The 25508-nt window shown below is 42.1% G+C and overlaps 3 protein-coding genes across 5 annotated transcripts; all 3 read right to left on the bottom strand.

The window, feature by feature from the left end:
• Window positions 1-214: 214 nt before the first annotated feature.
• LOC308100149 (uncharacterized protein) lies at window positions 215-2005 on the bottom strand. Of its 2 annotated transcripts, XM_080449068.1 has the most exons (3): window positions 1487-2005; window positions 788-1453; window positions 215-456 (listed from the first exon to the last, which is right to left on the bottom strand). In XM_080449068.1, exons 1-2 carry the CDS (start codon window positions 1997-1999, stop codon window positions 860-862), a joined length of 1107 nt encoding a protein of 368 aa, XP_080305194.1. In that variant the 5' UTR covers window positions 2000-2005; the 3' UTR covers window positions 215-456; window positions 788-859. The 2 variants fall into 2 exon arrangements, with proteins under 2 accessions (XP_080305194.1, XP_080305193.1); XM_080449067.1 differs by having other exon boundaries at window positions 788-2005.
• A 4681-nt stretch (window positions 2006-6686) lies between these two features.
• Window positions 6687-17468, bottom strand: fbxo28 (F-box protein 28). 2 transcript variants are annotated; one of them, XM_080449061.1, is made up of 5 exons: window positions 17229-17468; window positions 13143-13252; window positions 12897-13035; window positions 12001-12196; window positions 6687-11128 (listed from the first exon to the last, which is right to left on the bottom strand). In XM_080449061.1, exons 1-5 carry the CDS (start codon window positions 17463-17465, stop codon window positions 10605-10607), a joined length of 1206 nt encoding a protein of 401 aa, XP_080305187.1. In that variant the 5' UTR covers window positions 17466-17468; the 3' UTR covers window positions 6687-10604. The 2 variants fall into 2 exon arrangements, with proteins under 2 accessions (XP_080305187.1, XP_080305186.1); XM_080449060.1 differs by having other exon boundaries at window positions 11962-12196.
• A 1529-nt stretch (window positions 17469-18997) lies between these two features.
• Window positions 18998-25001, bottom strand: polr1c (RNA polymerase I and III subunit C). Its single transcript, XM_080449070.1, has 9 exons — window positions 24908-25001; window positions 24030-24101; window positions 23420-23527; window positions 22997-23129; window positions 21972-22121; window positions 21238-21390; window positions 20874-21023; window positions 20627-20743; window positions 18998-19706 (listed from the first exon to the last, which is right to left on the bottom strand). Exons 1-9 carry the CDS (start codon window positions 24977-24979, stop codon window positions 19591-19593), a joined length of 1071 nt encoding a protein of 356 aa, XP_080305196.1. The 5' UTR covers window positions 24980-25001; the 3' UTR covers window positions 18998-19590.
• Window positions 25002-25508: the final 507 nt, after the last annotated feature.

Consider the following 25508-nt stretch of genomic DNA (forward strand, 5'->3'; position numbering starts at 1 on the left):
GTGAAATAGGCCCCTGTAATCTGTACGAACTTGTGTGGATACCAGTTTACTCTTTGGTAAACAGACAGAAATCACAGTCAGAGATTACAACATTTCTATGCATTAGGTAGTCTTCAGGGTAGGAAGGCCATCCCACTCCTCCCACATGAACTCAACAGTGCAATTCTGTACATCCATGTGTTTTTTATAGATACTATGATATAAAATGGTCCAGTCAAATAAGAAAACTATTGAACCTTGAACGCAAACCAAAATCCTATTCAAGTGGACACCGAATCACCCTTTGATCAAGGACTTAAGACAAAAAAAAACATTTGGTGTCATCCTCATTGTCAAAGACGAAGACAGAATGGCCATGTCCTGTATCCTGGGTTGACGGACATGCCCTTGGAAGAGGTGGCTGTTGTGGCCCAGCCACTTACAGGCTTCATTGATGGCCTTCATCACTGCAGAGTCCTATTTGAGAAATTAAATATAATTGAAATCAATTAAAAGAACCTCATCACTGACTTCAATCAGCCATACATATGCTTTGACTGGCAGGCAGGAACCTTTCCTTTAGTGCAGTCTTGGAGTGTGTTTCATAAAGCTGACCAACTGAAAAACACCCAGAACTCCTTTCCCATCTGTAACATGGACTAATTTAAAAAGAACATTTCTGGAGTACAGAAGTCATGCTTACTCAGTTAGCCAGCTTTGTGGAACAGCCCCGATTGAAGGGGCCTAACATAAACCGGATATTTGTAGTAGGTATTACATAGCACAAGTTAATAGGTAAACAGTTTACCTCCAGCCTCCTGTCCACTTCTTTCCGGAGCCTGTCTGGTGGATGGGCATCTTAACTAACCCCTAATGCTTCCTACACTACATCTATTCTGAATAATGGATATGCATCACATTCAGCTTCTTCTAGATGCTCTGTTGGAGAAGTCGGTGTCGTCTTGAACAGTTCATTGTTGACCTGAAATAAGTGCCATTTGGCAATGTCCTTGTGCACGCAGGACATGCGTGCCTCCTTGGCACATGGACATTGACAATGCCAAGTGTTGTGGGTCGTGTTGTAAGTCACCATAACCCTGCCAAGCCGACTATAATATTTACGTTCAGGCTCATAGATTGACAGACATATGCGGTGTGAGGAGGATCGACCAGGTTTGGCCAAAACAGAAAATGGAACCCGTGCTGTCAGTGCGTCTTGTTGCCTTTTTAGGCATGTTGCCCTTTTCTCTTCTCCAAAGAATTGCTGATCAACCATTATGTCCAGGACAGATGATTGGAGAACTTCCTCTGTAGCCGTGCGATCACAGTAATCTAGAGAACGGAGGTGTTCACACGTTTCAAACATATTACCACTATACACTTTGCATTCCTCCAACTCACACTTTGTGAAATGTTTTGTGCCCCAGGTTTTGCGCTGAACGTGTATTGGTGCAGCAAACCGATGAGCAGTTCTCTGGACAGCTGAAACTCCATTGACGGCATCAACACATATACTGGCAAGGTGGCGTGTGGCAGTTATGTCCTTGGTATGTCTGCGCTCCACATGAACGGCAAGATCTTTCCGGTACAGAACTGTTGTGCATTGTGGGCATTTGACTTTGGATCTGGCAGTGGAATGGGTTGTGGGCTGACCAGGGCTGGGGGACTGACCACTGCTGGGCGGCTGAGCAGGGCTGAGGGACTGACCACTGCTGGGTGGCTGAGCAGGGCTGAGGGACTGACCACTGCTGGGCGGCTGTACAGGGCTGGGGGACTGACCACTGCTGGGTGGCTGTACAGGGCTGGGGGACTGACCACTGCTAGGTGGTTGAGCAGGGCTGGGTAGCTGACCACTGCAGGACAGTATAGCAGGGCTGGGCAGTTTAGCAGGGCTGGGTAGCTGACCACTGCAGACCAGTATAGCAAGGCTGGGCAGCTGACCACAGCTGGACAGCTCAGACTGGGTGCAGTGCTGTGTGGGACCAGAACGCTTTTTGCAAATCAGCAGGTGTGTTTTCATGTCGCCAAGCCTCTCATGGAAGCGTTCTTTGTTTGTGAAGAACTTTGAACAAATGTACTTAAAAAGGGCAAGGCATCTGTCATATGGGTCGTTCACACCAAGCACTATAACTATACAGAGCGTCCACACTGATGACCGATGCGCTATAAAAGAGCAGATGCAAAAACGTGCTACTCGGTCTAGCTGTGTGTGAGCCTGTGTCAGAGGAACCCACAGGGAAGGGGAGAGACAGGTATGTTCATCTTCAGTGGTGCTCAAAGATCTATGAAAATCTATGAATATGCACGCGCGCGCACACACACACACACACACACACACACACACACACACACACACACACACACACGCACACGCACACGCACACGCACACGCACACACACACACACACACAAATGTCCAGCTGCCCAACAAAAATAGCTCAAACATACATACCTTCAAAAGTGAGTGCATGTTTAAGATGGGCATTTATATGCTTCCGCATTCCCGGCAGTCTGGCTGGTTTGAAGTTCAAACAAAATGAGCAATGGTACCGTGTACAGCAGCTTGTACATTTCTGAAGTGTTACAGAATCAATGGCTTTCAAAATAGAATGATGCATCTGCAAAAAGGGAAAGAAAGGGTACAGTAACAATTACATTGAATATTTACAATAATTTACAGATTACTATGACAGTATGTCTGGTTTTCAGAGCAGCACCAATCATTGTCCTCAAGAACAAGCATGGGTCCGCTAGTTAGCTAACAAGAACACAGTCCTGCCTGCTGGTGTAAGTAAATACAAGTGAGCCAACCAGTTACCTTAATACTAGTAATTACTACAAATTGCTACAAAACCTGTATATCCAGTCATCTTGGGGCATAAACAAGAAGTTGAAGGATACATTTAAGTCTGATAATGATGTACCGTGCATGCTCCCATCATGTATACTCCACATTGCTTAAGAGCATTTTACTTTTTAACATTTTGGACAAAATAGCGAATTGTACATCGAGGTGCCCAGATGTCCCTAGTGCCCACCTATCCTGTATCCAGATGTCCCTAGTGTCCACCTATCCTGTATCCAGATGTCCCTAGTGCCCACCTATCCTGTATCCAGATGTCCCTAGTGCCCACCTATCCTGTATCCAGATGTCCCTAGTGTCCACCTATCCTGTATCCAGATGTCCCTAGTGCCCACCTATCCTGTATCCAGATGTCCCTAGTGTCCACCTATCCTGTATCCAAATGTCCCTAGTGCCCACCTATCCTGTATCCAGATGTCCCTAGTGCCCACCTATCCTGTATGCAGATGTCCCTAGTGCCCACCTATTCTGTACCCAGATGTCCCTAGTGCCCACCTATCCTGTATCCAGATGTCCCTAGTGCCCATCTATCCTGTATGCTGATGTCCCAAGTGCCCACCTATCCTGTATGCAGATGTCCCTAGTGCCCACCTATCCTGTATGCAGATGTCCCTAGTGCCCACCTATCCTGTATGCAGATGTCCCTAGTGCCCACCTATTCTGTACCCAGATGTCCCTAGTGCCCACCTATTCTGTACCCAGATGTCCCTAGTGCCCACCTATCCTGTATGCAGATGTCCCTAGTGTATACAAGCGTCATGTGAACCATGGCTACCTAATGATAGTATGACAGTCATGTTTCAGGGCTATATCATTAGGTAGAGTTAGATAGTTAGGTAGAGTTCACACAAGTAGCTGTAATGCTAGCTAATGTGTTTACAACCAGCAATTTGTTACATTATTGCCTCCTAACTTAGTTTATAAGTTACAGTTATATCCAAATATCAATGTTGTATCGCTTACCTTGGTTCTTTTGGAATATAGTATATGTATATATATGTGTATAATATGTAATGAAACGACCAAAAATCTGTTTTTTTGTGTATAATAAACAATATTGCCAGATTCTGTGAGAAAAACAAGCAACCAGGTCTATAAAAACAAGCCCAAAACAAGGACTTTAAAGTTTAAACATATACATTGACTATATAAAATAGCAGATCTACAAGCTCACAACGCTTATTATTATCATATTTTCAATTATATTGAAAATAGCGAATATTTTCGAAAAATTGGGAATGTTTTTTGAAACAACACAAATCTTGTATGGGGGGTCCCTGGCATAAAATGATCTCAGATGGGGGTCCGCAGACAAATACATATTCATTTGGGGGTCCATGACTTGAAACACGAAAATGAAACACTGGTTTAAACAAGCCCAAATAAACAACTACACTTTAGAAACAAGCCCAAATAAACAACTACACTTTAGAAACAAGCCCAAATAAACAACTACACTTTAGAAACAAGCCCCAAAAACCGCAACCCGCAACTACCAATATTTACAAGCAACTTTACATAAGTAACAAGCCCAAAGTCGCTTATAATGAGCGGACATGGCAACACTGACCAGAATACTTCCGGGAACGGAAGCTCGCGTGCCTCACGTTGTCGCCACACGACACCTGCTGGCTGAAAAGAGCCAGGCCTTTTTAAACTGCACTTAAGAAATGTTTAGTTTTTCTTGTGTCAGACTGTCAGTATAGAAGTGTGTACAAGTGGTGGAAGAAGTACTCACATTTTTTACTTATAAGTAAAAGTATCAATACCCTATTGTAGAAATAGTCTGCTACAAGTACAAGTTCAGTATTCAACATTTACTTGAGTAAAAGTACACAGGTGTTGGCATCAAAATGTACTTAAAGTACCAAAAGTTAAAGTATTTATTATGCAGAATGTACCATTTCACAAGTTTTCAAAATGTATAGAAATCCTTTGAAAATAGCAGATTTACAAGCTCACAACACTCGCGTAGCAACGCAGTGTGAGCTTGTAGATACGCTATTTTCAAATTGACAAAGTATAGGTCTGAAGTGGTTTTGTAATAATAATCAAATATAATACAAAGTAACTAGTAACTAAAGTTGTCAAATAATTGTAGTGGAGTAGAAGTCTAAGCATTGACAACTGGAAATACTCCAGTAAAGTAAAAGTACCTCCAAATTATACTTAAGTACAGTACTTGAGTAAAATGTAATTAGTTACTTTCCACCACTGGTGTGTACACAATGTTTTCACTTTTGATTTGTTGTTAGTTTTTTTGTGGGTTTTTTGCAACAACGTCCAGATGATATCCTTGTGTACAGTACGTTCAAACATACCTGCTGGCAATACAAATAATTGTGATTCCCATACAGTGCAGGACTGGATTTACTTCATCTGTATCATTGTGTGGACAAACACAGTCTACACAAATTCACAATCTATCTCTTCCTTTGCCAAACCGCCTCAACTGAATTCCTTCCATCAAAACATAGAGAACGGTGAAACTCGGTTGCCTTTGGTCTCCTTCAATATTTAACATTCTTCAGTCCTTCAGGTGTCAAAGGGTGTAGCTGAAACTGACTTCAATCCTAAACTTCACATTTCTGCTTGAAAGCCACATTTTAAAACCCCACATTAACATGTTTTTGGTAACATTCATATAGACTTATGCAAAGGTTAAAATGCTATTTATATAGGATGTTATTTAGACAGATGTTAGGCTCATTATTTGCCTAGTATCAAATAGTTTCTATAGTTTCAATGTACGGATAGTTTTTTCATAGTATATTGTTTAGACTGACGGTAGGTTCTTGGTTTACCCTAGTTTACTGAGGCACTACACTGTCTCTCTGCATTTGGTGTGTGATTACCTATCTTATTGTAAGTCGCTCTGGATAGAGCGTCTAAACCCCTAAATTGTAGTCTAATTCACTAGTCTACTATTTCACTCCCATACTCAGGCCTGCATGAAGGCAGTACAGTGAACAGTCAAGTTGTTTTGTTATCAGACAAACCTCAAACATGACAAAACGTTTATAAATCTCACAGACATTTTCTACACTTGATAGTATCTTCAGTTATTGGAATGAAGTGCTTTTCATAGCTTATTTCACACTAAAAGGTATTGACCTCATAGATTAGACATCATCATCACAACAATGACCCCCTGTGAACCTCCACTGATCCACCTCTTCTCTTGTGAGTGTTTGAGTGAACTAAATGCTATAAATGTGCTATGATAAAGCAGATTCATTTAACAGGTTGATTGGGATGTCACACAATAACCTAGTAGCCTTCATGTAGGGATACAGGTCGGGTGTGCACCTCAAGGTTAAATTGGCTATTCCTTTTCTTTAAAAAAAGCTTTGAAAAATGTTTAGAAATAATAAAACCTATTTGATTCTGCAGGGGGAATTCAGCTTCACCCAGCTGATTGCTGACCAAGTGGTCAGACTTGAGCACAATGCCTGAGCGTTTAACCTTGGAATGTTTTTTCCCCCCACATGCTGATCCTCAAGAACATTGGTGATGCTGCATTCATCAATTATTCCCCGAATCTGTGGAATACATTACCTCGAGAAAGGTAGGCAAGCAGTCAACATCTTTAGGGACCACCTCTTCAACCTAGCTTTTAATTAGCATCTTATGAGATGATTTTATTGTACTGAACAATTACATCTTTGTTCTAATTTTAAAGTCATACTATACTGTTGTCAAAAACGATGAAAAGGTCATAATATATTGTCTTTTCAAGCCATGAAAAAGTTATACTATGCAGTCATCAAAAAACATGCATTCCATATAGCTGAATTCAACAGCTTTCATCCACAACACTACATGCAAACATATATAGCTCTCATCTGAGTTGACTTGAATTTTAATAGGTTTGATTTGTACATTTGTAACAGTAAAGTGTGCAACAAACCATATAGTTAGCCCCAAAAAGGCCAACTCCAAAGATAGCTTTAGTTTTTTTTCCTTTCGCCGTATACATACATGAAATAAATTCACAATCTACACTTTGAAGTACATGAAGTAGTTTACAGTACAGTCATCATTTTCTCTAAACTGAGACGCAGTCTCAAATTAAGCCACTAGATTACATATTCTTGTGTTTCCTGCCCATTTGTGTTTATAATACACGCTTGTGTTCACCAGGAAGTGAACAGCATTTTGTTTTTAGTATGCTTTACAAAAGGTTCATGCCATGAGTGGTTGAGGTCTTCCAAACAAAACAAACAGAAGACAAAAATAATAAAAATAAACAATTCTAGCCGCAATATGGGCTCACCGGCTAACCTCACAAGGCAGAAAGACGTGTGTAGGATGAGTAAAGCCTAATTTATGCTGCGTGGCACGACGGAATCGCATGCCGAAAATAGCAGACCTAAAAGCCCCACAACGTGTCGCATCCGCGACGCGTTGTGGGGCTTGTAGGTCTGCTATTTTAGGCACGCGATGCCATGGTGCGAGAAAGTATGAATCAGGCTTTAAGGGCACTGTTTCACAGGGGAAATGACAATGTTTTCCATGGAACATTGGGGGGGGGGACAAATTTCCCCAATTTAACTTAACTACTTAATTTTAGTTCATTTTTGTTAAATTCATTTTTAGTTAGTTTTTCAGTTCAAATTACAGCAGGATAAAACATGGCAGGCTGCATAAGGCTGACCTTATAATACACCTCAATGTAAGCAATGCAGCTGCAGTAAATACAATTAATAGTGGGTGTGTTAGATGTAAGAGTGTCATTGTGCATTGACAATACTGAGTATCGTCTATACTTGACACACTCCTGTCTCTCTAGACACACCTAAATCAAACTCTCCCCTTATTACATATTAATATTAAATATCATCATTAGCTGCAGCTGTGTTGCTTACTAGCCTGCCATGTTTTTACTCTTCTGTAGTTTTAAATCCATAAATGAAAACAAACAAAGTCAAAATCAGCCTTGGGTTTCATGCCCCTTTCCAAAGATAGGCGATCTACAAGCCCACAATGTGTCGCATTGCGGTGCGTCGTGAACTTGTAGATTGTCTATTTTCGAAATATTTTGCTCATAAAAAGGTCACAATAGACCACCGAAGTCCTGACGTCACTCGTTCATCCCCAGGTTCGTAAAGTAATTTCGCTATGGAGAATAACATTGGGTCATCTTAGAATCGTCTCATATAAGAATTGTGGTCCAAAGATAAACAAACTGTCTCGGCGATATTGTCAGGGAGGAGGCTCTGTATCGTTTATGATAGTCAGTCACGTATATTTGATACAGTCTGTTTCTGGCGAAAATTTAACTAATTCGGCGGAAGTAACATCATAGTTTTCTCACCGTCAGTTGATGCTTCATATCCATAAGAGTCAAACCGCCGGGATCATTTGTTTATTTCAGTTCTTATTTGACGCAATATTAAATACGTCTATGGGATTCAGAATGGGGGTGGAAAACTGCGAACCAGGTAGACAAACAAAGGATGTGTAAATTATGTCAGATTTCGGTGGTCTATAGGGACAACCCTAGGTCACAATAGGGACAGCAAAGCAGTCAAGCTTTGACATTCCTTTCCAAGTTCAAAGATGGTTCACAAATCTAAACGAACAGGAAAAGACAAAAAACACTCCTAAAGTGCGTACAAAAAATACTTTACACTTTCTAGATTTAGCATACCTCATGTGAAGCCCTCCAGGTACTGCACATAGCTTCTGTTGCCTTCATGTCAAACTAGCACAGAACTGTGAGTGATGTGCTTCACCGACACAATCATCTGCTCGAACAGATGTGAACAAAATGTGAACAATGGAGCTGATAATTTATTATCATTTCTGTATTATTATTTCTGATAACCCCCATTTCCATTGTATATCTGCTAGTCCCCTTATATTATTCTCATGGAACGTTTCCACCTTTGAATATCAGCACTGTTGTGACCCTGATCAGAGGCTACACCGTTTTGTTATGAACCAAATGGACTGCAGTACAGTACAACACAAGTCGATTATGCTTATTGAGCGCAGATGTCGTGCAGTTTAAATAGCCGATCTACAAGCTCACAACGCGTCGCGGCGTGACGCGTTGTGAGCTTGTAGATCGGCTATTTTCTCCAGAGGACTCTGGATCTCTTCAGAACGATTTGAGCGCCGACCAAATCTGACTCAATGATCCATCGTGAACTGCAGTTCCGGAGAACACACTGGCTGACATGTCGCCAAAATAAAATCACCTTCAGATCACAGATTTCTTTTAAACATTATACATTGCACTAGACAGAAGTAGGTAAAAGCGAATGTGAATAAAACCAATGAATTCACACTTAACATAAATTATTTAAAAGGAGCACTTTACCCATTTTCAACCGCATCTTCATATAATTGGTCCTCACTAATGCTTATTGTAAGATGGCACAATTTGCGTCTACTCACTCTGCTTCTCATTGGTGGGCTACATGTCATCTAAGATCATTAACCAGACGTAACCCTAAAATCCAGAACACCTTCGATGTGGACTTGTAGGTCATTCAGAAACCTGCCTATCAAACCATCATCGATGTGAATTCCAAACTAATAGAAACTACAGCCTTTCTCTTCCTGGAAAGTTAGCATGCTGAAATAGAAGCTATTGTTCTTGCATTAATAATAAACAAACACAAAGTTTGAAATTACCATATCTACCTACTGATGATGTCACTGGTGGGAAGGTTTCTGAACTGTCCGCAGCCCACCTCTGAGACACAGGCCAAATAGAGATGGTACCATCTTATAATGAGCTTTTGTGAGGGCCAATTATACAAAAATAATGCTGAAAATGGGTTGTCCTTTAAGTCCAAAAGGTCCCCATGAAGGTACATTTTCCACCCTCAAGGTAAATGGCGCCTTCCCTGATCGAGATGAGATCACTGTGACTTAACAACAAGGAAAAGGGAATAAAACGTATTCTGAAGAAAACTGATTTAGGTTCTTAGACGACTCCTCATCCACCAACGGTCATAATTCATATAATTCATAATCCTTGACTCAATACTGCAGGGTCCTAAAATGATAAAGAAAAAAATGCAATCCCTTTTTTTCTAGTATTATACTCCTAAGAAATAGATTATTTCCAAGACAAATGAAAAAGGAGCAGTTTTTTTTTAAAGAACTAACGTTCAAAAAAAAAAAGTCCAGCCACCAAAATCGTTCTTAGTGTCAAATGGCAGACAATTTGAGTTTAGGGTTATGAGCAAGAAGCTCGACACCACACTTTAGTTAAGTGGCTTCATACACCCCTTAATTTAACAACGCGTGACATTTCTAAACGCCAACCCCCAGTCACATAAAGTTGTGCAAAAGTCATAGTGAATCTTTCCGTTCAGTGGTTTTTCGTCTGTGGACAGCAGCACTTGATTTAAAACACATTATTGGCGACGCAAGCCCCCACCTTAAAAAAGGCCATGCCCATGAGTGGTGACAGTTGATGGCGATTGAAACACTTTTGAAAGCAAGATGTGGAGATACGCCCGACTCATTTCACAGGACAGTACAGCACATGAGCGTCCGGGAGGGGCGGGGAGAGGGGAGGGGGTCAGGTGCAATCAATCAGACCTCAAAACCAAACAAAAAGAAGAAGAACAAAAAACCTAAATGACACATCGCACAATGGCGCCACGTGCCGGAAATAGACGACCTATAGGCTCATGATGCGAACACGTCCGTGACGCGTCGTGAGCTTGTAGGTCGGCCATTTCCGGCATGCGGCTGCCGTCGTGTGACAAGAGCATAAATTAGGCGTTAGCGTCCCCTTTTATTTCTTGCTGCGCAGGCGTTTCGACTGCCGCGGGAGGTCTGAGCTCTTCCTGGTGCGTTTTAGCGAAAACCCGCCTTCCCCGATGGGCTCTCTAGCTAGAGACGGCGGCACGGATACGGCCGCCACCGCCTGCGTCGTGCCGGACATAGCAGCGGCGACACTGGAAGAAGACACCGCGCCGGCGGCGGACGTAGAGGGAGGAGCTGGGCCGGGGCGCGAAGGTGGCGGCCCTCCCACGGTGCTACTGTCCATCAGCTCGCGGAGCTTGTGCTCCAGCTCGGCGAGGCGCACGTTCTGCTCACCGATGACTTGCGTCTGCTCCAGGAGCTTCTGCTCCTGGTCCTGCAGCTGCTTCTGCTGCTCCAGCTGTTTGACTCGCACCTCCTGCATCTCCCGCCGCAGCGCCGTCATGGACGCGCCGTTCACCTTCACCTGCTGCTGCACCTTGGTCATCTCCGAGCGCGACGGCGTGTTCTTGGCCAGCAGGGACATGGTGGTGAGGGAGGTAGACGGACCTGCGACTGAGGGGGGGGGGGGTGTGATTGAGATGACCACAAGGAAGAACGGAATTAAGCCACGGTTGGAGGTCGTGTCTTTCAGCGATCGCCAACAGCAAAAACACTTTTTAACTTTTAACCATTTAATGGGCTCTATGTACGGCAGAGTACGTAGGCAAGGAAATGGTATCAATGGTAACACCTGTGAAGGAAGTAAGAAAGTAGCCCAATTTGCCAGTCTGTTCAGTCCAATGAGGGGGATACTGGGAAACCCCAATCAACAAAGTATATAGGGTTTAAATGAAGTGGTTAAATACTACTAAAAATGTTCTGTCTATAATGACAAGCCCAGAATAGGTATTTCAGGGTTAATGTGGTTTAAGATTAAAAAAAAAAGATCCAGAAGGCCTAGAAAGACACTTAACCCATCTAAGTATTTACACTGTTTGGCTTTTGTTTTGGTGTAAAATAATATATGTGGATTATTAACTTTCCAAATGTAGCCTATGCGTTAACATTAATCAGGTAATGGTAGTAATAATGGTGGTGTATTGAAGGGTTGAAAATCTGGATGGATGGTCTCAAGAAGTCTACCAAATAATTATTTTCAAAATCTACTGTCATTAAAATACAAATAAATAATTTCAATTAATTAGTTTGATTAACTGTCGCACACCCTGTAAACAAAACCCCTGAAGTCCTGTAGAAAAAATATAAACCAAACACTTCCTTTAACCACTTAAACCCTCTCGACCCGAGTTGGCTCTGTACTTGGACCGTAATCCATGCCCCACCCCCGCCCCCCAGAATATGGATGCTGGGATTCAATGGTTCAATGGTTACAACGATCCTCCTACCTTTGACCCTTCTAACCCGGGCGAGTGCGTGTCGATTACCTGGGGCAGATCCGATGAGGCGTCCGGACAGGTCAGCCCCAGGCAGCCTCTTCTTCAGGATGGGGACGATCTTCTCGTCAAAGTACTCCATGGCCATAGACGAGATGTCCCGCAGCTCCTGCAGGACCTCGTGAGCCCGCTGAGGCGCACGTGTGGAGTTGACATAGCGCAACACGCGGTAGATCTCGTCGATTACCTTTTGGGACACAAAAGGGGGCTACAATTAGGACCACGCTGTTTACTAACAATCAAGATCGCAGGCCAATTGTCCCTCCAGGGCATGGGTTGCGTGTCTAAGAGGAAGCAGCCAATCGGGTGCAAGGCTACAAGCTATCCGGATCTACACTACTAGTACTTGTGCCATCGGCTGCAAACATGGAACTATAGTATACTAGTTCATAGAAGCATGTAAAACATAGCTTTTCCAGCAAATTGTTTTAACAAAATTGTGTTTCCAACATTTGCAAAATAGATTTGTTGTCATTGGGGACATTTCTAAAGATCACAACGACATGCAGTGTCTGGGAGCAAGCGAGAGAGACTGACTGATATAGGGCCAGAGAGACTGAAAGAGAGAGGGACAAAGAGATGAAGAGAGAGACAGAGAGAGAAACAGAAATGTACAGAGAGAAAGACAGTTTGTTTTCCCTTATGTTGTGGGATCCCAAATACGAACACAATTGGCCTGTATTCGGGGGAGGGAAGCCGGGGAGGGTGATATTTGTCATTGCACAGGCTGGGGGTGGCAATTCCTCCAGGCGGGGGCTCCTCGCTGGCAGGTGAGCCAGTAGGATACAACAGCAGTGACAACACAAAAAAAGTGTGGGGGGAGGAATTAACGACGAATTTGGGGAGAAAATAGTGTAAATACAATGAGTTGGAGTGTTCGGACTGACCTTCCCAGGGATGAAGCAGCAGAGGTTGGTGTCTACGTATTTCATGAAGGTCATGTTGAGCAGGGAGAGGCGTGTCTCCACAGCCGCAAGGATGTCTGCATGGCGGGCCAGCGAGTGGTTCCTCCTCTCCGACTCTCGCCTAGCAACAGGTGACGGTTGACAACGTTAGGGGGGGGGCACATGCATTCATATTGACATGCTCTCTATATTATGTTGTAATGTTGTTAAAAATCAAACAAGTCTGACCTGGGAAGCTGTGCTTTGACCTGCCTCTGACACAGACTGTGGTATCTCTCCACCCGCAGGAAGCCCTGGTTCAGGATGCGCTGGCAGATTATATCCATGCGCCTGCACACCTGTAGAACAACACAGCCACATTCAGCCAATGAGATGGAGCACTCTGCAACTAGGGTTGGGATCCGGAACCGTTTTTAAATCACACCGTCAGAGCTGGTATGTGGACTTCACGTCTGCTATACAATTACAATATCGGTGGTTCTCAAACGTTTTAATTTCAAGGACCACCATAACTCGAGTGTGCAAACGGAACCAAATGTCCGCAGTTACATGGACATGTTTGAAACCTCCTAACTGAACCACTTGAACCCTAGTGTGCCTATTCGAGATTCTCTTCTCATAACCATTAATGGTGAACATTTGATAAAAAACAGCAGATCCACAAGCTCACAACACCCCACGTTGAGGGAAAAAAGGAGGGTACCAAATATAGTCCTGGAGGACCTCGGTCAACTTACATCAGAGGCATGCTCTCTTTAGCCTGACACTCAACCTGAATTTTCATTTCGTTTCACTCCATTATTCAGTCTGAAAGCCCTCTCAATGCAGCCGATTGCTGAGATGGGGGCGTGGCCAAAGTTTTTTTTTCAAAGACTCTTTGGCGATTGGTTCATACTGGATTATCCCGATCCCGATTCGTCGTACAGATTTTCAACCGAGAAACACCCGCCTTCGACAACGTCACCAGACCTGAATGCGAGGCAAACGATTCAGGGGGTGGAGCCAGGCTATGCTCTCTTAGCAGCAATCAGTACAATGGTATGCTCTACAGCGTTTACAAACTCCCCAAATGAATGAATATGCATTTGTCGCGGACCCCCATCTGAAAATATGTTGTGCCAGGGTCCCAAGATTTGTTATTTATTCCACATTTTCGTCAAGATTTGTTTTGTTTAAATAGCCAATGTATAGGTTTAAAGTGGTTGAACTTTGGTTTAATTTTGATGCTACTCTATATTATCCATTTTGCTGGGGGGCCCCCTGGAACCCCCTCAAGAACCCCTCTTTGAGAACCACTGATTTAGACACGTATTGCAGTTTTGAATTGGTGCAAAAATAATTTGCTTAACAGACAAACAAATTATCTATATTCATATATCATCCATCAACACAGCTAAACCCAACAACAATGTATGTTACATTTCCAGACCTAGCACAATACAGAGCCTATAGTGTGAGTTTTGGGGAAAATGCTGCCGACTGTCCCAAAAGTGACTACAAAAGATTGCTGCCATTTGTTTCAAAAAGCTTTACATACCCTGTTTACATTAAAGTAATACTAGGTAACTTTTTCAACAAAATTAAAGTTAAATTGTATATCTTTTGTGAGTGGCAAATGTTCCACAACACCCACTCCATGAATTTCACCGCCGAAAGCCTTTTCCATTATATTTTCTATTGAAACGGTGGCTAGGTTAGTCATTCCCGCGAAAATGACATCATCCGGCCGGAAAACTGAAACGGAAATGCATCAGTTTCCTGTTTGGCCAGGAACTACCGCGCTAATAACAAAAAGGAATCTCACGCTGTTTTTAAGAAACTGTAGGATTTGAAGATCGAAAAAGTACAGAAAAAGAAAACACAGCTCACGGTAACTAAAGCTCCACTGGCTAAGAGAAACGATCCACAGATAGTATAAAACAATTAAAATAACGCTTTTTGAAACGCTTCCGTCTTCCGGTGAAAACAAATGGAACTCTGGGTAACGCAGGAATAAACGAACGGCCTGCAGTGACGGTAATGACCAGCAGAGGCTGCTAAAAATCGTTATTTGTGGACCTGCATTGTATTACTTTAACATATAACATCGCAATGTGACCTAGCTCTGTTTAACACAATGCTTGACACTTGCTTTGGCAAAGTAAACGTATGTTTGCTCATGCCAATAAAGCTCCTTTGACTTGAATTGAATCGTGATTATCTGAGGGCATTTACAGTGTTGCTACACAGTAAACTCCTGGAGTCCCGGGTGTTTACAGTACAGTAATAAATGACCAATCCTCATCAGGACAGGAGGACTTCCAAACATTAGGGATTGTATATTTTTAAAGCAGTTTGTTAGCAGTGGGGGTTGGTGGTGTCCAGGCTAGCAGACATTGGGGCAGTTAGTTAGCAGTTGTGTCCAGGCTAGCAGACATTGGGGCCCTTGGTTAAAGCAGTTAGTTAGCAATGGGGGTCGGTTGTGTCCAGGCTAGCAGACACTGGGGCCCTTGGTTAAAGCAGTTAGCAATGGGGTCGGTTAACTTGTGTCCAGGTTAGCAGAAATTGGGGCCCTTGGTTCGGCTGCAGCCAGCCAGACAAGCAGCTGGAAGAACTGCTTGTTGACAGCCAAGCCGGGTCATACAAACTGGAATCCATCCACAATATCATCATAACATGTATTTATGTAGGGATTTAGCCTGCCAGGCAGTGTGTGGTTAAAACAGCGTTAACATCGCGTTGCAACTCTCTGTGTTATGGTTTGTTTTTGTTCTCTCTCGTCTAACACAGTGTTGCCAGGTTTTGCGAGAGAAATAAGCAACCAGCTCTATAAAAACAAGCGACTATTATTATAGGCCACATGAACACTTTGAACCTACAGATCAGCTATAGCGAACCCACGGGATCACAACGCGTCGCATCTGCTATTTTCAAAGAAAAATCTTGGGGAAAAAATGTTTTTTTTTCTTGCATGTTACTAGTAAAAAATAATAAACCGCACCACTTTACAGAAAAAAACAAGCCAAAAGTCACTTATAATAAGCAGACATGGCAACACTGGTATGTATAAGTTACCGGATACAGTCAGTGCAGTAGGCGGGCTTTAGACCGGATATGAGCACTAAGCAGAGTAAATAGGAACCACTATTTTGGCAACAGTGAAAAGAAAGCCCGACTCATAAGCATTACCTCGAGGCACGCCAAAAATAGCAGATATACAAGCTCCCACAACGACGCGCGTAATAATAGCAGACGTACACGCTGTGCAGTGTGTACGAGCTTGTATGTCTGTTATCTTCGGCCTGGCTGCGCGACACCGTCGGGTTGTGTGTGTGTGTGTGTGTGTGTGTGTGTGTGTGTGTGTGTGTTTTCCTCTCTCCAGTGTTGCCAGATTTTGCGAGAGAAATAAGCAAACAGGTCTATGAAAACAAGCCCCAAAGAAGCGACTATAATAGGCCACATGAGCGGTTTAAACCTATATATATCAACCATTTGAAAATAGCCAATCTTGTGAGCTTGTAGGTCTGCTATTTTCACACCAAATCTCGAAAAAAGTGAAAACATTTTAAATAATTCAACAAATGTCTTGTATGGGGGGAGGTCCATAGCATACAATATTTTCAGACCGTGTGGTCTGCACTGCAGACAAATATACATTAATTTGGTGGTTTTCCTTCACATAAAATGTTTGAGAACCACTGGTTTTTACACAACAAGCCCAAATAATCAACTACTCTGTAGAAACAAGCCCAAATAAACAACTACACTATAGAAACAAGCCCAAATAAGCAACTACACTATAGAAACAAGCCCAAAGCAACTACACTATAGAAACAAGCCCAAATAAACAACTACACTATAGAAACAAGCCCAAATAAGCAACTACACTATAGAAACAAGCCCAAAGCAACTACACTATAGAAACAAGCCCAAATAAACAACTACACTATAGAAACAAGCCCAAATAAGCAACTACACTATAGAAACAAGCCCAAATAAGCAACTACACTATAGAAGCAAGCCCAAATGAGCAACTATACTATAGAAACAAGCCCAAATAAACAACTACACTATAGAAACAAGCCCAAATAAGCAACTACACTATAGAAACAAGCCCAAATAAACATATACGCTATAGAACCAAGTCCAAATAAGTAACTACACTATAGAAACAAGCCCAAATAAGCAACTACACTTTAGAAACAAGCCCAAATAAGCAACTGTAGTTTTAGAAACAAGCCCCCCCAAATAAAAACAGCAACAGCCACCAATATTTACAAGTCACTTGTCTTTACAGGAAAGAAAACAAGCGGACGTGGCAACCCGGTGTCTCACCAGGCGCAGCAGGCTGATCTCGTCGTAGGACAGGAAGTTGAGGATGGTCTCCACGGCCACTATGGGCAGACCCAGCAGAGGGTTGGCTGCGTTCAGGTTCTGGGGGTCTTGGGAATCCGACAGTCCGGTGGGCGACGACCCCACCGAGTCACTGCAGTCCATCAGGTTCAGAGAGCCGCCGGGAGGAGAACCAACAACACCTCCAGCTCCGTCCGCTCTCTCTACGACGGCCGCCATCTTGGTCTCTTTTTTTTTTTTGTGCTTGGCCAAGGAAGGTGGAGTAGAGGAAGTGACGTTGAAGGGGGAGGGTAGGACGTGCGGGGGGGTCGGGGGCATAACCCAACTCTACGGCAGTGTTGCCATGTCTGCTTATTATAAGCGACTTTCACCTTGTTTTTCTGTAAAGTTGCTTGTAAAGTGAGTGGCAACGTTGACGTCAGCAATGGGGGGCGTGGAGCGCGACTTGGTAGCCCCGACCAAAATGACACTCTTTAGACAACAGATTGATGGTGGATCTCTGAGTTTGTAAACTTCTTTGCCGACTACACAGTGAACGGAAAACGGGATGGACAGAGCATGTATGCCTTCATTAGCCCGGTTCCAGACGAATCTGCCATTGCAAAAAAAAAAAAATGCCCTCGGCAGATTAGGTCTGGCCCCTCTGGAGATTGGATTTCTCTGCCTCCGAAGTTGTGGGGGACCAATCAGGCTCAGTATGCAAATGTTGGGCTGGTTTATCACCAGAGGCATTTTTTTATTTGCCCCTCGGAAATGCAGGTTCCACACATTAGATTTGTGAGGGCCTGAGGGGTCAAGCTAATGTATCTTTCCCCAACCTTAATCATTTTGACAAAATTATTTTTTATGCTGTTAATGTGTAGTATAGTCTGACATGTTATGACTCAAATGTAGGGTGCGTTCGGATATTGCACACCGGAGCGCACTCGCCTATTAGTTTGTATTGGCCAGTGCGCTCAGTGCTGTATTTCCGAACGCACCCGTAATAAACATTTGACATTTGAAGTCCAAGATGTAACAATCCACCCAAAAAAATGAATCATATTCAGAGCATAAAACACATTTGTTTTCCAGAATGTAATAAGTGGTTACCCTGCCCAAGATGGCAACATTTGTATACATTTTATTAAATGTTGAGCCATTATTACATCTTGGGCTTCTTTCATATAAGTAAACTCTTTACATTAACTAGTTTAATTTACTGTTTTACTTCAGTGTAACACTCTCATATGAATTCCTTCCCCAAATCATGCAGTATGTACTCACTCCACTCAAATGCAACCAACTAATTTATTCAAATGTGGAACTGCCGCCATACCCATGCTGTTGCTGTTGGGCAGAAACCATGTATCTCTATATATCTTTCTTTTTTCCCTAGAGTGGTGGTGACAATGGTCTAAAAGTCCAAAATATGTGATTATCACATCACTCATGTAGACATGAATCAGTTCCTGGAAGTCTGGTGGTACATTTGAATGCACTATACAGGGACAGAACTGCGTTTGTCGATTAGTAGTCAATAGTTGCATCAAATTACAATATCTATATAATCTAACAATAATCTAAAAGAAAAATCATATTTTACACCTTGTCTAACGCTTCAAATAGATACCCAGTAGGATTGTTTGTATAATGTTTAACATCAGTGTATAAGATTTCAGCTGTGTTGTTAATTTACATTGTATAATGCAGTAGGTAGGATAAAGGTCCAGAGAAATTAGGTCACATTTTTCCTCTGATAATATGACCTCCAATTTAGGATGTAAATCACACAATTGCAATCCAAGAAAGGGCAAATACACACATTTGATGTCCTTGATTTGTTACAGCCGTTTTATTTTACCCAATCATTGTCCAACACCGGTATCATTCCCAATGGGGGTACTTTAATTTCGGACCTCATATTTTGGACCTCATACAGTATGTACAAAACTGTTACTTTTCAGGATTCAAAATCAAAAGTAGCTAAAGTAGCAGATCGACAAGCTCAAAACTCCACGCTTCGCACCGTGTTTAGGGCTTCAAGACACTGAACTCTGTTTATAGGCTATAAGAAAACTGAATTCTTAAAAAAAACAAAAAACATGTCAATTCAATTCCTAAAGGTACATATACAGTAGCACACAAGATACAAAAACAAAGTACTGTACAGTACAAGCAAGCCACACTAACAAAATGTGCCGCAAAGAAACCAGCTTAGGAGAAAGAGTGGCTATAGGCTCATTTCAGCAGAGCTTTCCCACTCAAAATGTCGTTTCGATATTCGAGTGCCAGCCAAGAACACATTTTGTAAGTCAATGTCTGTTTACTTGTGGTGAGTGTAAGCATTTTATTTGGTCCACATTTATTCCATGTCTGCGTCCAGTTCATTCAGAAACCTCTGACATTTGGTCATGAGGACCTTTATGGCTTCTGTGACGAGGACATCAGGTGGCAGGACGCCTGTAGACTCCACAGTAACTAGGAAGAGAAAGCAATGTTAAACATTAACATAACAAATGTTATGCGTCGCTGTCGGGCAGAAACCTCTTATCTCCATATTTTAACTTTTTGTGTTTTATTCGTAAATTAGCGCCCTACTTGATCATACTACAGCGTCGCACAAAAGCATCATAAGTAGCAGATCAGCTCAAAACGCGGCGCTTGTGGATCTGCTACTTTTGAATTTGAATCCTGAAAAGTAACAGTTTTGGACATATGAGGTTTCCACCCGACAGAGACAAATGCAAGGTTAAATAAAAAAAAGTGCATGGGGGGAAAAAACCTGGGAACCATTCAAGACATTCCTAAACATTTTCCCTACAAGACCCAAATACGGAATTCAATAATTCATCCTGGGTGAAGTTTATTCAAAGTTTATTATATTGCTACTTTTGAGTGTGCCCGTGTGATTTTAGATAGTATACCAATCATGAAACAAGTACAAATGATGCTGCAGCAGACATCCTGATGGACAATCACTGTGCTGGTTAGTTTTCTGTGCCGAGTACATCTTCTCATCTTGGATAAAGCTGCGCTTTAACCACACTAAACCTAGCATCCCAAGACGGGATTATTATTGTCATAATAGGCGATCATTCAGCCAAAATCTGTGAACATTCAGTGAAAAGGGTTGATATTCTGCTATTTTACGCAAAGATATTTGGTCTAAAGAATAAAAGGGAATCCAACGTAATATTTGGCAAATTCTAATAGCGCTAACACAACAGAAATACCATAGAAATGGCTTGGAAATGGTCTTGGAAGTGTCTTTTCATAACAAAGGAATATTTTGTTTTTTGTTTCTCCTCCCCAGAGTCCCCACCCATGTAAAGCGTCTTTGGGTACTTAGAAAAGTGCTATATAAATTTGAGATATTATAATTATTATGAATTACGTACAGATAAAGTGGTCTCGCACTCTGGCGAGCTTCACCAGGTTCTTCAGGTCATCGTGACGGAGCACTTCCCTGCTACACGTGTCCAGACGGCTGTTGGCCACTTTAGCCACCTGTCTCCCTGGAGACAAACAAACAAACAAACAATGTTCCACCTTAGAGTATCACTTTAGCCACTCGTCTCCCTGGAGACAAACTGGAGACTTGCCTAGTGATGAAACGTGGGATGATTTATTTTTCACGTTGTTTACCATGAATGTCTTCCAGCTCTATGACCCCTCGAGAGAAGCAGCGTTTCAGTCTCTCCGCCTTTTCTCCGTCCACCATCTCAAGCAGCGTGATCTCTGGGAGCAGTCTGTAGCTGGCTGTGGCCACTGGAGAGAACTTTGCATGGTCTTTACCTGGAAACAGAACAGAAGCAGCAGGGGGGTTTCAATGTTTTTCAGGCCAAGGACCCCTTGGCTGAGAGAAAAGATGAAGCAGCGACCCCCTACTCTGTATCCTATATCAAAATTGGCTTACGGGGAGGGACTGTCATTACATTACGCAGGGAAAACAAAGCATACCGGTAATACAATACATAATCTGTCCTAAGCAGGAAGGATGTCCTCTTACCAACGCCCTTTACACAGTGCATGACCAGGTCCAGTTCCTGCCCTGGGCGAAGCTTTGCCAGCAGGATGTCCCCGTGCACTGGGCCGATGTTGGCATCCGCAAACACGTCTGCCTGGTTCCCGATGGGCACCCACTTCATGTCCTTAGAATACACTGACATACGCACAGGAAGGAACACCATTAAATCAAACCCATTAAGACCTGAGGCCGATTCTACAAATGTTTTCTATATCAACGGTGCTCAAACCTTTTTATTATTATTATTATTATTATAATATGTATTTGCCGACCCTCATCTCAAAATATCTTGTTCCAGGGACCCCCAGAAGCAAAGATGTTGAGTTCAGATGTATTCAAAGATTTGCAAATATTTTCCTGAAATGTGCTTCTCTTTGCAGATCGACAAATACCGTTTTATCCATCTATACAATTTGCCTTCTGCACTTTAAAAAAAAAAGCTAATCTTCTGAAGTTCTGGCTACACAGGATTTTGGCCTCAGCAAATGCAATTTTCAAGACGGAAAGGTCATCTTGGGCTGAAATTAAATCTTATGAACTTGGGACGTTTTCTATTATTATGTACAAGTAGGACAGTGATATTCACCACAAAGCTGAAAATGCTTTCAGGATACCCCACGCCACATTTCATAATTGTATAACTATTTATGCAATCGTAGTACCTTCATATTTGCATTTACATAATTATTAGTATGGTTTAAGTGGTTAATACCTACCCATGTGATTTAGGTATAATTCCTGTGGGTCTGAGGAGTCTTTGGAGGCTTTGGGGTTCCTCGTGCACTTAACTTTTAGTTCAAGTTTAATTGTGTCGATTTCAGAACCTTCCTCCTCTTTTTCTTTTTCCTTTTCCGATTCTTCTTCACCTGGGAAAAAACAAAAGAGTACCCCTCATGACCATTTAAAACAGTGGTTCTCAAACTTTTCAGTCCGTGACACCCCAAAATAATCATATTTGAACTGGGGACCCCCCCACCCTGGTAAGCTCTTGGAATGTAGGAGTTGAGGCATTACATTTTGTTTGATAAATATTGTGAAAATAGCACTATAGCAGATTGGCTATTTTCACAACTGTTGCCTCTTTCTTATATTATCTGACAATTTGGCTAATGTTTGACCAGTTTAATAGTATAGTTTGTTGATTACTTTTGATGCAGTAATAGTCTTCTTCTTTTAGGTATAAAAAAGGTTTTAAAAGTCCTTAAATTGTCACTTCACTGTCATCTGGGGACCCCCCCAAAAAATAATGTGGGGACCCCCTGGGGGTCCCGACCCACAGGTTGAGAACAACTGATTTAACAGACACTCTTATCCTAGAGGGTAGAGCAGCGCTTCCCAAACATTTTAGCTCAAGACCCAAAAGAGAAATTAGACGTTTGCCCGGGACCCAAACTAATGAAAGTCTGCTATTTTCACTAGCTCACAACACGCCGCGTTGTGAGCTTGTAGATCTGCTATTTTCACAACTTCTTAAACATTTTTCTGTGTCGTTAAAAATAAGTGTTTTTTTTATATTTATACTTTTTACTGCATGTTTTAACTATATACTGTATATATCGTTTTAAATGTAGGAATACAAAAATGGGGAATATTTACTCGCGAGAGTCAGGACCCATAAAAATTGGTCCGGAAACATTGTACTAGTGTGTGGGGGCTCCTTTCATGCTGTTCGGGTTAGGGTCACAAATCCTATGGTCAGTCATAAGTTGTTGTTTTTTTTGCTTCATTCCAATATACTTACCAGCATTTGTATATTCAAACAGTCGAGGGTCAGCTTTGATGGGGACCAGGCCCAGTCTGTGAGCGAGGATCTCATCCTGAACGATGGATGTGTTGTTATAGATGAACACCTTCTCTACAGCCATGGTGGGGACCTGTTCAGTTATAGCACAAAGAGTCCTTTAGCTCAGTGCTTCTCAAACACGTTTAATTTAAAGAAACCCCAGTTTGATATGCATATGCTATGATTAGACCACGGACGGATTTAATGCATTTTTTTTATCTCTGGGACCCCAATCCACACTGAACGATCCTCAGTGTTAATTTGTACAAATGGACCTGTAAGGGGTCCATTTGGTTCCATTAGTACACCATCGGAGTTACAGATAGTTAGTAGGTAAATGACTCATTAATGTTGAGATTAAACAGGCACATCAAATCATACCTCTGCTAGCAATATCCTTCGAAAGGCATTGGCTATAGAAGCATCGATCCCAACCATGTCAAACTCCATAGTGTTTTCATCCATGTCCACCATGTCAATTCTGAAATTCTGCAAGGAAGGCGTAATAGATCAGTTAAGATTCAATTGAATATCAACCAGGGTTGTGGCTCTTTCGGAGCGGGAACTTTGGGGGGGTGGGAGGGGTAACATACATTCACTGTTTTTGTATACCCTTTGATATAGACCTGTATGTGAAAATATAAAATAAAAAAACCTTGAACAAAAAGATTCAATTGAATATTGAACACAGAGTCTAAACCGGTCATTTTGTGTACTGATTGATTGAATTTCTTTATTAGTCAGAAATGTAAACAGCACTGTGGTACAGAAAGACATTAAGGCTAAAAGGATAACACAAAAAAGCCCTGAGGACTTGTTTCCATTGTGGTCCTTTGTATCAAATTCATTACATTTCTAAAGTTAGAATGTAATGACCTTTAAAACATTTTTAATACCAAATTGTCAAATATTACATAAGAAAGAGGCAACAATTGGGGGTCGAGTCCTGAAAAGTTTAGGAACCCTTGATCTAAGGCGGGAAGTGGCTCACCTTTTGAAATTTCTGCAAAGTCCAAGTGTCATCGTAGCCCGGGTAGTTGCCAGGATAATCAGTAGTATGAACCTGAAAAAGTCAAATCCAGTGTTAATGTATCCATTTCTAACTCGATCACATGTGTACACTCTCAAGAGGTAAAATAACACTCAAGATTGTACAGTGTGAATGAAAAAAATATGTGACAATGGTTCCATGCCTCTATAGATTAGATAAACCAATGGTTCCCAAACTGGGGGTCGGGACCCCCAAATTACTTTGGGGGGTCCCAGATGATTAGCTTTATGTGCAACATTGTTCTCACTCAACAGTAAACAAACCAACTTACAGTATAAGTGTATACAGGGTATCTGCATATTTCTAAGGTGACCATTTAAGGACTTTTAAGACCTTGTAAATACCGGGGGGGGGGGTTACCAGGGGGTCCCCAGTGAAATAAGTTAACATGGCGTCACAATCATTTTAACCACTTAGCTTTGGCTATTCAAAAATAGCAGATCTACAAGCTCATAGTGAGTGCCGCGCTATGAGCTTGTAGCTATTTTTTGAAAGATCTTAAAAATGTGTGCAAATCTTTGAATATATATATATATTTTTGAATGCGAACATTTTTAACTCAAATCTTTGCTTGTGGGGGTCCCTGGCACAAAACATTTTCAGATGGTGGTCCGCGGCCAAATGTATATCAATTTAGGGGTCCTTGGCATGAAAAGGGTTGAAAACCACTGGTCTATGAGCAGAGCAGCGCGCCTGGCAGCGCGTTAGAGAGACCTCGCTGCTGACGCTCTGGACCAGAGCTACAGATAAAGCCCTCAATGCTGCCAGATAGAACGACAGTGTGTTAATAAATATATAAGGGTAATTAAACAACGTACATTCTTAATGCCAAACTCTTCTAGTATGACTCGATTACGGATCTCATCCACGTTGCTCATGGACGCCGCCATTTTGGATGTGTTTTCAATGACGTCAGCGTTGGCAGGTGCTGTGAGAGAAATAAGCAACCAGGTCTAGGAAATCAATCCCAAAAGAAGTAGCGTGAGCGATTTAGATCTATATATTCATCAGCTATTTGAAAATAGCCGATCTACAAGCTCACTCATTTTGTCAAACAAAATCTTGAAAAAAGGAAAAAATGTGGGATATGTTTTGAAATAATTCAACAGAAATCTTGTATATGCTGGCACACAATATTTTTAGATGGGGGTCCGTGGACAAATACGTATTAATTTAGGGGATCCTTAAGATGAACATATTTAAGAACTACTGGTTTAAACAACATTAGGAAGCAAGCCCCAAATAAGCAACTACACTTTAGAAACAGCTTATAATAATGAGCTTATAATAAGCCGACATGGCAACACTGATTGACGTCACACACAGGATTCTTCTCTCTTTTCCGGCAGCCTTTGGACGCCAAAAGGCGCAATACTGCCCCCCAGCGGCCAGTAGAAGAGTCAGTCCAGTATTGTATTA

Source organism: Gymnoscopelus braueri (assembly GCF_963280865.1).
Source record: "Gymnoscopelus braueri genome assembly, chromosome: 14".
In the NCBI taxonomy this organism is placed as follows: domain Eukaryota; kingdom Metazoa; phylum Chordata; class Actinopteri; order Myctophiformes; family Myctophidae; genus Gymnoscopelus; species Gymnoscopelus braueri.